General features: G+C 35.8%; 1 protein-coding gene and 1 pseudogene across 1 annotated transcript; both read right to left on the bottom strand.

The window, feature by feature from the left end:
* Positions 1–5,427: 5,427 nt before the first annotated feature.
* On the bottom strand, positions 5,428–6,487 carry LOC148206455 (protein PHOSPHATE-INDUCED 1-like; annotated as a pseudogene).
* A 1,886-nt stretch (positions 6,488–8,373) lies between these two features.
* LOC148206456 (uncharacterized) lies at positions 8,374–11,274 on the bottom strand. The gene is made up of 5 exons (XM_088107906.1): positions 10,999–11,274; positions 10,705–10,911; positions 10,381–10,632; positions 10,147–10,289; positions 8,374–8,422 (listed from the first exon to the last, which is right to left on the bottom strand). The coding sequence occupies exons 1-5, from the start codon at positions 11,272–11,274 to the stop codon at positions 8,374–8,376; spliced, it is 927 nt and encodes a 308-aa protein (XP_087964032.1).
* Between the last annotated feature and the right edge of the window lie 3,415 nt (positions 11,275–14,689).

Consider the following 14,689-nt stretch of genomic DNA (forward strand, 5'->3'; position numbering starts at 1 on the left):
TTAAGTTTTTTCTTGATATATGTTTGGTCATTTTCAATATTTTGAGTGATTTTGATTTTCTAATCCATCCATGTTGTATACTCCTTTTATTGTCTTTTTCTTCTAGTAGTACTTGAGAAACCATCATATATATATATATATATATATATATATATATATATAACTTGGATTTCAAAATTGTACCATATACAACCTTTTGAGTACCTTATCTATTAGAAAGTGAGTTTTTAAGCTTAATTCAACCCCACAAAACTGGCTTGTAAGGTTAGGTTTGCACCTCACTTATATATTATAATTTGGCCTTATCTCTAGTCGTTGTGGGACTTCCAACACATCCTCTTCACTCCGAGGTATAGACATCTCGTGCGTGATAGTAGAAATTGGGTGGTCCGATAACGGCCCGATAGCAGGTGGAATAGAAAAATAGAATGCCCACTTAGAACTCGTTAGGATATGCTCTAACCATTGCTTTGATACCATATTAGAAAGTGAGTTTTTAAGCCTAACTCATCCCCACAAAATCGGCTTGTAAGGTGAGGTTTGCACCAAATTATAAACTATGAATTGGCCTTATCTCTAGTCGATGTGAGACTTCCAACACACCCTATTCACACCGAGGTATAGACATCTTGTACGTGATAGTAGAAATTGGGTGGTCTGATAACGGCCCGATAACGGGTGGAAGAGAAGAATAGAGTGCCCACTTAGAACTCGCTAGGATAGGCTCTAATCATGACTCTGATACCATATTAGAAAGTGAGTTTTTAAGCCTAACTCATCCCCACAAAACCGACTTGTAGGGTGAGGTTTGCACCCAATTATAAACTATGAATTGGCCTTATCTCTAGTCGATGTGGGACTTCCAACATTATCTTTGAAGTTTTTGGTTGATACTTGTCATTAGATCATTGACAAGTTCATAAAAAAAAATTTCTATTATCTTGTTGAAGTTTCAAACTTTATTTTGATTCGAGTAAGTTTTCTTCGATTGTGTTTTTTGTTCTTTGGGCTTTCAAAACCAATATTTCACCTTTGTTTCTAGTGTGTGGTAGTCTTGTTTTTCACTTAAGCATAATGGATAAATAACTACTAAAAACTTTTAAGCAAAGACCTCAAAAAGAGTACCAAAGAGAGCTTAGAAAAGTGCTGAAAAATTGAGTGCATTGACCACTACCATTACTTTTGTTATGAATATGTTTGGGAATGTTTTGCTCACTGTTTTGAGCATTTTATTTCATTTCCCAACAACTTAAGTCTTGGCCAATGATGCTAAAAGAGTGATCTTAGTGTCCCATTTGCTAAAAGCTTTCCAAAGACAAGAAGCACCCACTTGATATTCTAGTACTTTTTGTTTTTGTGCATGTACTCTAGTATCTTTCTTTAGGACTTCTTTTGATTGCTTAACCTTCTTTTCTTACCATTTAATTTCTTGATTGCCTTCTTATTTTTCTTGGTTTTGTCATACACAAACTCCTTTTGCAAAGCCTTTATTGTTTTAAACCTTTTTTTGCTTTTCCCTTTGGACTCCATCTTCTTGGTTTTGTGCATTATTTTTGGTGTAGGTTCTATTTTTTGTGGTGAGCCAATATCTTGGAGGTATCATCCTAGGTGGTGGAGACCTAAGGGGAGCTTGAAGTCTAGAGTGGTAGCCAAGAAGAAAAGGGAGAAACATTTGGAAAGAAGAACAATTTATTTGTATTTCTTTGCTTTGTATTTGCTTCCTTTTTGCCTTGTAACTTTCGACCTTGTTAGTTGTCTTGGGGGAGTCTTTGGTACTCAATTCCACCTCCTAACATGAACCTCTAAACCTTAGTGAATTGCATTTTTTTAGTTGATTAGATTGAAGGAAACCAAAGTTCTTCTAACTTAGTCGTTAGATCGCATACTTAGTTTATTGCTTTCTTTAATTTTGATAACTTAGTGTGTGTGTGTCTACTTTTATTTCAATTTTAATTCCCTTTGAGAGGTTTGTAGTAAGAGTACCTAAGGTAAAGTTTGGCTAGGAAAGACTTGGTTCTTAAGCAATCATTTGTGATTCACCTCCCTTTCTTGGAAGTGAACTTGGGTTTTTTTGGTTCTTTAAGTCTCTTAAGGAATCTCTTTTGAATTACTAAGTAATTATTTATACATAACATGTTTTTTTTTGAAAAAAAAAATGATTTTTTATATTAGTTTGCATTTAAGTCATAGTGAGGATGAGCTACATTATAAAGTTGAGAGTGACATTTCATTCTTTGGTGAGAGTATTAATGCATTGTCATATTTAGCTTAGGAGAAAAAGATACAAGAGCTTCATCCATTCTTTGTTAAGCATAGTAAATATTATATCCTTAGTTTATGCATTTCTAGGTTTGTAGGACATGTAAGTGAGTGGTGGGACCACAGACAATCAAGTGTTGAGAGGAGTAGAAATCTCAAATTAAAGATTGATATGATTTGAGAGCATGCATGAGAAACAAACAAGATGACACAGATCTTCTTATACCTATCATAATATGTTTTGAACATAATTTCAATTTTATCATTATATCTACCAATTATGACAGGTTTTCTAAAATACGTTATAATAACTTTTACTTTTATTACAAAAATGTCATCAGTCATCTTATTATTACAAATGAATTTCATATTTCCTATGGTGTAATAAATTGTTATAAAATCTTTTTTTTTTACCGGTACGTTCACCATTAAACAAAATTAATATTTAAATAGTAAGAAACAAAAATATAATATTTAAACCTCTTAACGTAAAAAAAGATAGTTAAACTATAGAATTGATTTTCACGAAAAATTAAAAAATAAGGTAAAATGTAATATATTTACATTTGGTCAGATAAAAATAAAATCTATTTGTTGATAAAAGAGGAGATGTGAATGTAATAATATTCATTTCTAAAAAGGGAAGGCTGATTAAAAGTATTTGTAAGTTGTTTACAATATAAATCATGTATTATTTATGAAATCCTATTCAAAATAAGAACAAACAATTGTATTCAAAATATAATTAAACTGTAAGTATAATTTTTTAGTTAGATACATTAATCATTTTAGAAACTTCGTATAATTATATAACATTTTAAATATTTTTTGGATGTTATAATATGCTCGTTTCTGAATAATTAAAGAGAATTATTGTGTATTATAAACAGTTATGGAATTATTGTAAGAGTAGAAAAATTGGAAAAGTTCGTATAATTTGAAAAGTGAAACAAATGATTGGTATCAAAGGAATACCTATTATAGTATCTTTAATAAACATGCTAGCAACATTACATATATTATTGTACATATAATTCACTTATAAAGAAGTTATCCACGTGCAGGGATTTGAGTTAACAATGACTACCAGTAATGTATTTGTTGAGAAAGTGGAGTTAATTTAACTAAATTGCTCTAAAACGTAACATGTGTATGATTTTTCTTTATTTTGTGTATGAAAAGTTAAAGTGAATTATGGATTAATTATATTTTTAGTTTTAAATTTAGACGCGAATTAATCGAATTTGAATGTTAAACACATTTTATGATGAGGTTTGAATTGTTTATATTTTACATTTCTTTGTTTAAAAAGTTTGAGGGCGATCCTAAATAACAATACTTCCCTTTACTTCTGATCACAAATGAATTTGGTTATGTGATGTTATCTTACAAGATTCTGAATGTTTGTATGATGAATAGAATTGGGAAGGAGATTTCAAAGGTTTTGGTGCAGTGGAATTCATTGTTGGTTACCACAACGTTGAAGACAAAGTTGCTATAAAAGAAAGAGTAATGTAACCAATACAGAGGAAGGTTCTCTATATATAGAGAAAAATAGTCATGTTTTAAGAGATGAAAAGAGCAAAAGAATGCACAAGAGGATGAAAGAACTTCTATTGGTACGTAGGAATTTTCTCCTCCTCCTGATTTCCTTTCTCTTTTAACGGTCTTTTGCTACTCCAATCATCTTCTTCCTGAACCCTTTTTTGAAATTCATATTGCCTTTGATGTCAGGTATGAGATTGTAGGTTCCACAATTTATAATGGAGTTTGATGGAATCTTGTTGAGCTTAACATCATCTTTACTGTGCTCTATAAGGGTGTTGCTCCCTCCACCTCCACACCTTTCTTCCTCCACCTCCCCTTTACTATTTTGCCCTTAAATAAAATTTTATTTTTAGGGTTAATTTTTTTAATTTTACCCATTCACAACCTATTCCACTAATAACCTATTTTAGTTCCTCCTACATGAGTAAAATATTTTTCTTTTATTTTAACATTATTTTTCTTCATCTCTTTCTTTTGTCGCGGTGAGATACTACAAGTTGTAAAGGTTGGTGGTAGTGGAAAGAATTATCAAGTAGTCTCCCTCTCGTGGTGCAGTGTCGCTCTCGTGATGCAGTGTCGCTCTCGTGGTGCAGTGTGTGGAGTGGTGCAGTACGTGTGTTGCTTCCTTAAGGTGTGTTTTCGAATAAACCTTCAAATAAAACCCTAAAATAAAAAACGTAACTTTTAAACGGTGACATCCTTCAACGGATGTCAACATCCGTTTAAGGAAAGAACGGATGTCAACATCCGTTTAAGGAAAAAAACGAATGTCAACATCCGTTTAAGGAAAAAACGGATGTCGACATCCGTTTTTTCCTTAAACGGATGTTGACATCCGTTTTTTTCCTTAAACGGATGTTGACATCCGTTCTTTCCTTAAACGGATGTTGACATCCGTTCTTTCCATAAACGGATGTTGACATCAGTTCTTTCCTTAAACGGACTCTGAGTTACGTTTTTAATTTTAGGATTTATTTTATTAGTTTATTCTTTATTTTGGAAATATTTTAATAATTTAATTTAAATGTTTTGATTTATTATTTTTTAATATATTTTTAATGTATTTTAATAATGTAAGGAAAATGAAGAAGAAAGAATTGTATGAGGAGAAGTGAAACGGAGAAGACAAATGGAGTTGTAAAGTAAAACAGAAGACAAATTGTTAAACGAAATTGAGAGATGGAAAGATTGAGTGCAGGGAGTAAAGTAGGAGAACTAGGTTTGGAATAAATTAAAATAATAAAAATAAAAAATTTTAATTTGAGGATATAATTGGAATTAAAAAAAATTGGGGAGGTGGAGGGAGAAAGTTGTGGTGGTGGAGGGAGCAACACCCGCTCTATAAAATCTGGCCGATATCATGTGTGTTGTCCATAAAATATGGCCGAGCTCAACAATTTAGCCCAAAATCATGTTAATATTTATCACAGTAAAAAAATAATTATAAACAGTAAAAAAATAATTATAAATATTAACATGGACCGATCACTTGTAAAAAAATGTTATGAAAGTATAATTACCCATTTTATAATTCCTTGTCTCAATACCTGACATTTTATAAATCACTAATACATTGTTAATTTGAAAACTGAAAGAGATGATTGGTATCAAAAGAATATCTTTTATTGTATATTTAATAAAACTGCTAACAACATATAGGAATTTTTTCTTACAAAAGGAACGAACAAATAAAAGAATCTCTGATATTGACTAAAAGCTAAACGTAGATGACACGTTGAGCGGCGGTTTTAGACGATGGTTGAACAGGCAGAGGTTTTAGGGTCGACGAGAGCTGGCAAGAGATACTTCCTTCCGTCGACCCCATTGGCATTGTAGCTGGCACCGGTTGTGGGGTCCACCAAGAGGTTCCCTGCATAGCCAGGGTAGGCGCCCTTACCGTAGACGCCGGTGCAGGCGGAGGCGGCTTCCAGCGGAGCCTCTTTGGGTCCCTGGAAGTAGCCGTTCCCGAAAGGGTTAGTCACAGTGCCGGCCAAGAGGCTAGCCACGTTGATGACCATGCCGTCAATGCCAACATCGTTGTTGGGTGCAACCAGAGCTGGGCTCTGGGGACCGTAAATGGGTTGGTGGAATGGCCAGGCGCATTGCCCCGGGCACTGGGTTTCAGAGTTACCCACCCAAATGTATGCGAACTTGTACCTCTTTCCGTTGATGCGCGCCCCCACGGAGGACCCGTGAGTCCCGCACCTACTGGAGCAGAATCCTTCCACTGCAACGTCAGAGGAGGTGAGAACAACGTTAATGGCGTTTCTCTGTTGACCCTTGGATGCGAGTTTCACGATTTGATCGGTGGTGAGTGATTTGCCGAAGGAGTAGTTTTCATCGAGGATTATGGTACCCGGAGAGAGGGCGAGTTTGGGGGATGGGGTTTTGTAGTACTTTTCGGTGGCTTTCCACCACGTGTCAACCGATGGTTGGGGCGTGACGGATTCGGGAGATGAAAGGGAGATGATGAAGTCATTGAGTATGGCTGTCTGGTAACGCTTGAATTTGCCATACCAAATGAGGTTGACGGAGATATTGCCTGTGAGGAGGGGTCCTCTGTGGTATTGGAACTTCAGTCCGGGTTCTGACTCAGTGAGTTTCCTGGCTGAAGTGAAAGGAAGAATTGAAACAGCGAGAAAAAACTAAGGAGAAAGCTTAAGGATGTAAAAGAGGCCATTTTGTATTTTGTAGAGAGAGGAAATAAATTGGTAGAAGAGTGAGAAAGGATCTAAATTGATGGAAAGAGAGAGGTGGTAGTAGAGATATTTATAGTGTTATGAGATACGTGATTGAAGGGAGAAAGGCGTAACGGTGAAGTGAGGAGCGGAGTTAAGTGGTGGAGGTGGCAACTTGAAAACGCGTTTCTGTTCTGTCATGATTAAGCAAATTGTGGGACAAGGTTTTTGTATGGTCGCAAAGTTAGTTAAGCGGAGACAGGGCATGTAAAGCTAAGTGGAGCATAAGCAACTGTAATAAACAGCTGTTATAAGGGACAAATAGACAAACCCGTGTTCATTTTGTAATTTGTGAAAGGCAAGATCCGTCTTTTTAATTTTATTTTATTTTTTATAGTAAAAGTCTGATTGGTTCAGATGGAATACATTGACTCTCTAAAGATCGCTCTCTTGTTCAAGTGTGCAAGAAATGTATCTTTTAGAATCTGTCATGTAAAAGTGACATAAAGATACAAATCACTTCTAATATAGACCCGTGATAGATGGGAATTGTTTCTTATTCAGCCTAAGCATTCAAATTATAGTCCTTAAAAGACAAGTGACTTCCTTACTAATATTTTAGACATTAAATTTAAAGATTATATTTTTATTTCTTCCTATTTAAATATTAAATTTTTTTAATGCTGAACGTTTTTATTCTACAAATAAATGAATAATACAGCACAATTCATTATTCTTTCTCTCTAAAAAGGTTTAATAATTTTCATTTACGAATATTTTGTTCGGAGCTAAATGTTTAAAATATACTCTCCGCATTTTCTCCTAGTTATAATATAAAAATATTAAGACTATTTTTTAATAACATGTTTTTAATAATTATTAAATTATATTGATTTTAGTTTTTAAGCTTGGATACAAAATTAAAATCATTTATGTTTTAAATTTTGATATATTTTGATCCTCAAAACTTTGAAATTGAATGGATATAGTTCTTCTAATTTAATGACAATAATTTTTTTAAACTGTTTAAATTCTGTTCTAAACTAATTAATATTTCATGTAGAATGTAACCAATGGTGTAAAGAATTCAAACCTTATCGTAAAATGTGTTTAACTTTCAAAAAAATCTAATACAGTCACTAGTACAATCAGGGGAAACGACAGCGGTTATTTTTGGCTATAGGCAGCGGTTTTTGAACCGAGGCATATTCAGGCGAGGTAAAAAGACAAATACTTTTGGTCTCGGTTGTCAACCGAGGCATATAGTCCCACTCTACGGCCTCGGTTCAGCCCCAACCGAAGCATTAAGTTTTTGGTTTTTTTAATTTATTTTTTTCGTAGGAGATACTGCCTCGGGTCCCTTCAACCGAGGCATAAAGTTGCACTCTACTGCCTCGGTTCGGGCTACAACCGAGGCAGTAGATTTTTTTTTTCTCTTCCGCGACACATTCTGCTTCGGTTTTGACCATAACCGAGGCAGTAAGTGGGCTTTTGACTTCGGTTTTTACCAGAACCGAGGCATATAAGTACGTTTTTTTTAAAGTGGTGTCTGTTTCTGCAACATTCCCAATCACAGAAACAGACCTGCATATCTTTTTATAACCAGAACAGTCCAGAATATTACACAAACGTATATTTTAAATGAAATTCATATTAAAACATAAAATATATTGATTGGAATCATAAATCAAATTCTTAGAAGCATAAATCAATCCAATGTAATCATAAATCAAGTTTCAAGCATAAATCAATGCAATGTACATGTTGAATTTATAGTAACGTAGAAAAGCATAAAACAACTTAGGAGCATAAACTTAAAACTTAGTATATTCTAATATCTACTACATACTATTATATAAATGAATTACATATCTAGCAAGTGTTTTCATCACAAGTTGGATTGACTTCTCTGGAATTGAAGCAGTCCTATTAAATCTCTGCATAAAGTACAATGATTTGAATTAGTGTATATGAAATCCAAATATAGAGAACATAAAATTCAAACCTAAATATTACCGTTTCCCATCCAGTGGTGTAATGTGCACGAATGATGGTCATCATCCAAAACATAACGTAGTAACCACATTCATATGACCTCATTTGTCTATTACACTACAATATATCATCATAATTATAAAATGTTAAGTAACATCATTTGAATGGAAGCAAATGTAACAAAGTATGGACTAAAATACCAAACCTTAAGAGAAACCCATGCAAGCTTTTTAGCTGTAGCAGTAGATCTCCCAGATAACATCATATGTGCTGCAAGGGAACTATTAAAAGAAATTCTTTTAGCATACATTTATATAAAAAAAAAGGACCAGACATTAAGATTCTTACCAATCTACTGCATGTCTAAGAGGGCTGAGAGGAGACTTATGCAATGAACAAAACCAAACAGCCGTGTTCTCCGGTACGGAGATCACAAGTAGCTGCCAATGACACCTGAAATTGGTAATAACTTATGAATGATATACCAAAATTAATAAATGAATGTGTTGAAGTTAACAAACTTCACTTACCCATGTATATAAGGGAGAAAATATATCTCCTTCCCCGTTCCAAAGCAGGTGGTGATGTATGTCTGGATATCATCAAATTTATTTCTCTCATGAGTCATAGAAGGGTCAATGAACCCATATACATCGTTGAACCCCTTCTTGTTACTAACATCAAACAGATACCTAAAATGAAGAAATAATATGATGTAAGTAAGTTCATAAAATACCAATATATATAAAAGTTTTCATAAACTTACATCATCCACAGCTGAATGAGTGTAATATTAATTTCATCTCTCCCCGACGCAAGCTCCCTAACATCTTGCTGATGCAAGTACAATGGGATATGAGATTCTCTTCCAAATGTAGTAGAATCCCAATGTAAATTCATCGGCACCTCTGAAATGAGTTTAGCAAGCTCGTCTAACGCACCAAGAGGGTCATCCTCAGATAAATGAATCTTCTTCGGTCTAGGACTTCCCTCTTGACCTATCTGCTGTTAAATGCAAAAATGGTTGTTATAACGTCAATTAGAAGTACATATTAAAATTGAGAAGTATATAGTACGAGTGTTTACCGGGGGATTAGATACATGACCAACCAAATGTCTAGGCCAGGCGACGAAGGACCTAAATGCTTCTTCCACAGTGAAGAACTCATCCGTAGGCACAGGAAGAACGACATCCGCTATGACAACTTCATCGACCGTGACCTTGACCTCATCTTCTGCAAGCTGTACACCATGCACTACAGTGGCTGTCTCATACACTGTACCACGAGCCACTAGCATGGTCCCAGTATCAGAGAAAATATATAACTCACATGGACGAGTGTCATCCATGTCGTCCCCTGGGGCACCGGCAGCTGAGCAACTTCCTTTACCGCTCCTACCTGTCAAATTAAATGTTAGTTTATGCAAAAAGTAAATTAGTAACCAAAAATAAAGAACCTTACCTGTAGGGGGCACAACATGTTCCGCTACAGGAGATGGTGGAGGACGATTGCCATAATCCTCATAATGCTGCTGGAACTGGCGCGCAACCATTTCAGCAACTTCATCATATAACTCTGCTCGAACCTTCTTTGTGATCTCCTGCGTCATCTCTTTTCTTATTTCCTCCTTCATCTTTTCATATGAATATGGACGCGAGGAAGACCCAAAAAACTGTCGTATGCCTATGCCAGTCCCAGCAGCACGCACCCGTCCTGGATGCTCAGGTCGTCCAATAGTTGTGGCAAGAATATCTTGACGACCTTCTTGTGTGAATTGACCTTGGGAGCTCTGCTCAACCAATGAGTCCTATCACATAACAAAAGTTCAAAGTCATTTGAAATAGCTATGTAAGATATATAACAAAATTAATGTAATATAATAAGAAATGACATCTTACAATTCGTTCAGATATTTCTCTGGCAGACTCCGAAGTGTAGGAGCCCGATGGTCTCATACGGGCTAACTTCCACTTGTCGTGCCGAGATGGTGGTGAAGGAGGAGGAAGAGGGTCACCACCCTCAGAAAGTGGAAGTCTACTATCTGACTTCTGCTTCATTATTTTCTCTTCAAGCTTCCTATATCCACCACGAGACAGTAGGTGTGGATTTTTATTCTGAGCGCTTATTCCCTGTGCTTTTGACCTTTTTTCCTGTTACAAAATTAAACGATTGTCATGGTAGAGAATTATGAACGATAAATTGAATGATTTTACTACACTTACCTGCCACGCCTCAGATGAACGAAGCTCTACAAACTGACGCCATGTTTCTTCGTCAATTGCTGAATATTTGGAACATGGATTTTCATCACTTTTTGGTCCAAATATATATCTAGACGTCAATTTTGTCTTAAACCCTCGAAATCGTTCTGCAATTGCAGATAAACACCTATTCCTTAAGCTCTCGACGTTTGGCATATCAAATGTTATCTGCAACAAAGAAAGTAATAACCTTATCACAATACAGATTTATCAATATATTGAATATAGAATTTGGAGGAATATTGCTTAACTTACCAATAGTTCTTGCCAGATGAGATTCCGATCAGCCTCAAAGACATGGTCAAAGGATGGAGTAAGTATAGAGATACGATCACGTGCTAATACCCCAAGGTAAGACCTAAATACATCTGCATTTGGGCCAGATGCAACTCCAGTGACCACGTCAATAATGACAGGTGTCCTCTCACCTGCATTTCGTCTAAGTATAAGTTGTCGTAACCTCGTTGCTCCTCTCGTCCGTCTAGAAGTGGTGGGGACTTCATCGCCTGACGAATGAGGTGACTCAGCCATATATCTGTCACAATAAATAAGATGAAATATAAATAAAACACTTATAAAATGTGCAATATATTATTTAACAAAAGCCATAAATATTTACACAAACATGAAATTCATACATAATCATATGGATTGGTCATATATATATCCCCTCATTGTGATCTTCTCGTATTGCTTGTATATCATCAATTAGAGGGTCGTCATCCAAATTTATTGTCGTTTTAAATGGATGGTTGTCAGCGATATGAATATTACTTATATTCTCTTCTTTATCTTCAATTTGCCTTTTTCCTTGGAGAGCAACATACCAATGGTCAGATGCAGGATCTTTTACATAAAAAACCTGACTTGCTTGATATGCCATGATGAACGGTTCGTCTCTATAACCAACCTTTCGAAAATCAACAAGTGTCATACCAGATTCATCTATTTTGACACCACTCTTATTGTCTATCCATTTACATTTGAAGAGTGCAACGGAAAACTTAGTGTAATCAACTTCAAATATCTCTTCAATTCTACCATAGTATCTCATGGAACCAACTATAGGATTTTGATCTTTGGATGTGGAAAACTGTAGCGACTCAGCTTCTAGACTGACGCCACTATTTTACTGTGCTTTTATCATCCAAAGTTTTCGTATAGAATGTACAATTATTAATTTCGTATCCTGTACAACATACAACATCAAACTTCAAGCCATTTGCTAACCACAACAAAGTCTCAGAGGAACATGATTCTTTTGAAACTTCAGATTTGAACCAGGACAAGAATGTTCTGTTATGCTCCATCAACTGCCATTTCTCTGATTGTCGTGGATACTTGTCCCTCACAACGGCTTTGTGAGCTTCCAAAAATGGGATCACTTCATCTGTGTTGTTTAATATGTATAGATGTGCTTGCATCAATTCTTCACGACTTTTCGTCACCACATTCACACCTTGGATGCTTTTACACGTAGAATATCTACTCAACCATGATGTCCGAGGGACTCCTATCAGATTTGCTTTAGCCATATACTCAGAGCAAAACTCAATACTTTCTTCAGCAATATATCTTTCAATCATCGAACCTTCTGGACGATATTGAGTTTTGACGTACCCTTTCAAAATCTTCATATAACGTTCAATAGGGTACATCCATCTTAAGTATACTGGTCCACACAACTTTATTTCTCTGACCAAATGAACAAGTAAATGCACCATGATGTCAAAAAAGGATGGAGGGAAAAACATTTCTAGTTGACACAAGATGATGATAATTTCGTTTTGAAGTTCATCTAACTTTGTAGGATCGATGACTTTACTACAAATTGACGAGAAAAATGAGCACAATCGAGTTATGGTCAGCCTAACTTTTTTGGGCAAAATTCCACGAATTGCCACTGGTAACAACTGTTGCATTAAGACGTGGCAATCGTGAGACTTCAGTCCAACAAGCTTTAAGTCCTGCATTGACACTAAGCTCTTGATATTTGAAGAGTATCCTTGTGGTACCTTGATACTCTTTAAACAAAGACAAAAACTTATCTTCTCTTGTTTGGACATTGTGTAACATGCAGGGGGCAAATAAGTACGTTTACCAATCTCTCTTGGTGCCAATTCTTCTCGGATCTTCATGTCAACCAAATCCAAACGCGCATTCACTCCATCTTTTGTTTTTCCCTGGATGTTTAGTAGTGTACCAATCAAGCTATCACAAACATTTTTCTCAACATGCATGACATCTATGCAATGTCTAACATCTAACTTTGACCAATATGGAAGATCAAAGAATATTGATTTCTTCTTCCAAGGGGTCGCTACAGAAGACTTCTTCGACGTTTTCCCAAATTGATGATGTACTTTATTAACTTTCTCAACAACTTCAAGTCCAGTAAGTGGAATGGGTGCATTGTCTTTCTCTTGTTCTCCATTGAATGGTTTCTTTAACCTTCGATATGGATGATTAGATTGTAAAAATCGCCGATGACGCATATACACTGTCTTCCTTCCGTGTTTTAATTGTTGAGCTGCAGTGTTTTCTTCACATATAGGACATGCTTTGTGACCCTTCACACTGTACCCCGACAAATTACCATAAGCTGGGAAGTCATTAATGTTGCAAAATAACATGGCATGCATCATGAAAGTTTCTGAAGCAAAGGCATCAAATATTTCAACCCCATCAACCCACAACAACTTCAAGTCTTCAACTAGTGGCCTTAGATAAACATCGATGTCATTTCCAGGCTGCTTTGGACCAGATATCAACATTGACAATGCACAAGCCAGGAGATAAGTTGTAAATTATCAGTATAACGGGCCAACAATTGTGATTGGTACTTAAATTACCAAATGGATTCATTCCATCAGTAGCTAAGCCAAACCTAAGATTTCTACATTCTTCACCAAATTGGGGGAATTCTTGATCAATAATTTTCCATTGCTTGGAATCAGCCGGATGACGAAGCATCCCATCAGTTGTTCTCTCATCTGCATTCCATCTTAGGTTTTTAGTGTCTTTGGGATTCGCAAACAAACGCTTAAGTCTGGCAACTAGTGGAAGGTACCAAACTACTTTCAAAGCAGAACCATTCTTCTCTGTGATGCCACCTTCTTCACCATTTTTTGACTTGTATCGTGATAACCCACATTTTGGACACTTTATCAAAACTTCATTCTCATTCCTATATAATATGCAATCATTCGGACATGCATGTATCCGTTTATATTCCATACCCATCGGACAAAGAATTTTTTTGGCATCATAATTACGATTGGGTAACGTATTTCCATCTGGCAGCATTTCATTCAACAACGACAACAATTCTGTAAAACTCTTATCACTCCATCCATTGCTCACCTTTAAATTCATCAGCCTTAATACCGCTGACAACCGTGTGAACTTAGTTGAACCCGCATACAAAGGAGTCTCCGCATCAGTGGACATCGTTTCATACACATGCGCTTGGGCAAAAGCTTTTGCGCCAACATCGCGGATCATGTCCTCTAAGTTGTCTTCTTCTGCTTGATCTTCCATATCCATTGTGGAATCATAAACATTTTCAGTTGGAGAGACAGTTGGAAAGTCTGTTAATTCGCCGTGCCATATCCATGTTGTATAACTTCGTATGAAACCATCACAGATAAGATGTTCCCTAATATCAGTTGCGTTTAACTTCCTCCCATTCAAACAGTTCACACAGGGACATCTGAACTTGACTTCATCATCACCACTTGTACTCACATTACGTTGCGCAAACTCTATAAAGTCTTCTACCCCTCTCTCGTACTCAGTGCTGATGCGTGGTAAATTAATCCACCCTCTATCCGTACGCATGTTTACTGAAATTGTTTACACAATTTCAATAATCTACAATCATCACTTTGATCGTGTTTGTATTCAAGGTGTGACCCTATCCCATTCAAGAAGATTCACTTTTTTT

Source organism: Vigna umbellata, chromosome 1, assembly GCF_029865625.1.
Source record: "Vigna umbellata cultivar VRB3 chromosome 1, Vumbellata_1.0, whole genome shotgun sequence".
NCBI classification, from domain to species: domain Eukaryota; kingdom Viridiplantae; phylum Streptophyta; class Magnoliopsida; order Fabales; family Fabaceae; genus Vigna; species Vigna umbellata.

Bases quoted from the DNA above. Each gene is read 5' to 3' on its own strand.
- LOC148206456 (XM_088107906.1), bottom strand. From the start codon at position 11,274: ATGGCTGAGTCACCTCATTCGTCAGGCGATGAAGTCCCCACCACTTCT. The intron at 10,912-10,998 runs GTAAGTTAAGCA...TCTTTGTTGCAG, and splicing joins TCATCTGGCAAGAACTATTG to ATAACATTTGATATGCCAAA. The intron at 10,633-10,704 runs GTAAGTGTAGTA...ATTTTGTAACAG, and splicing joins GTTCATCTGAGGCGTGGCAG to GAAAAAAGGTCAAAAGCACA.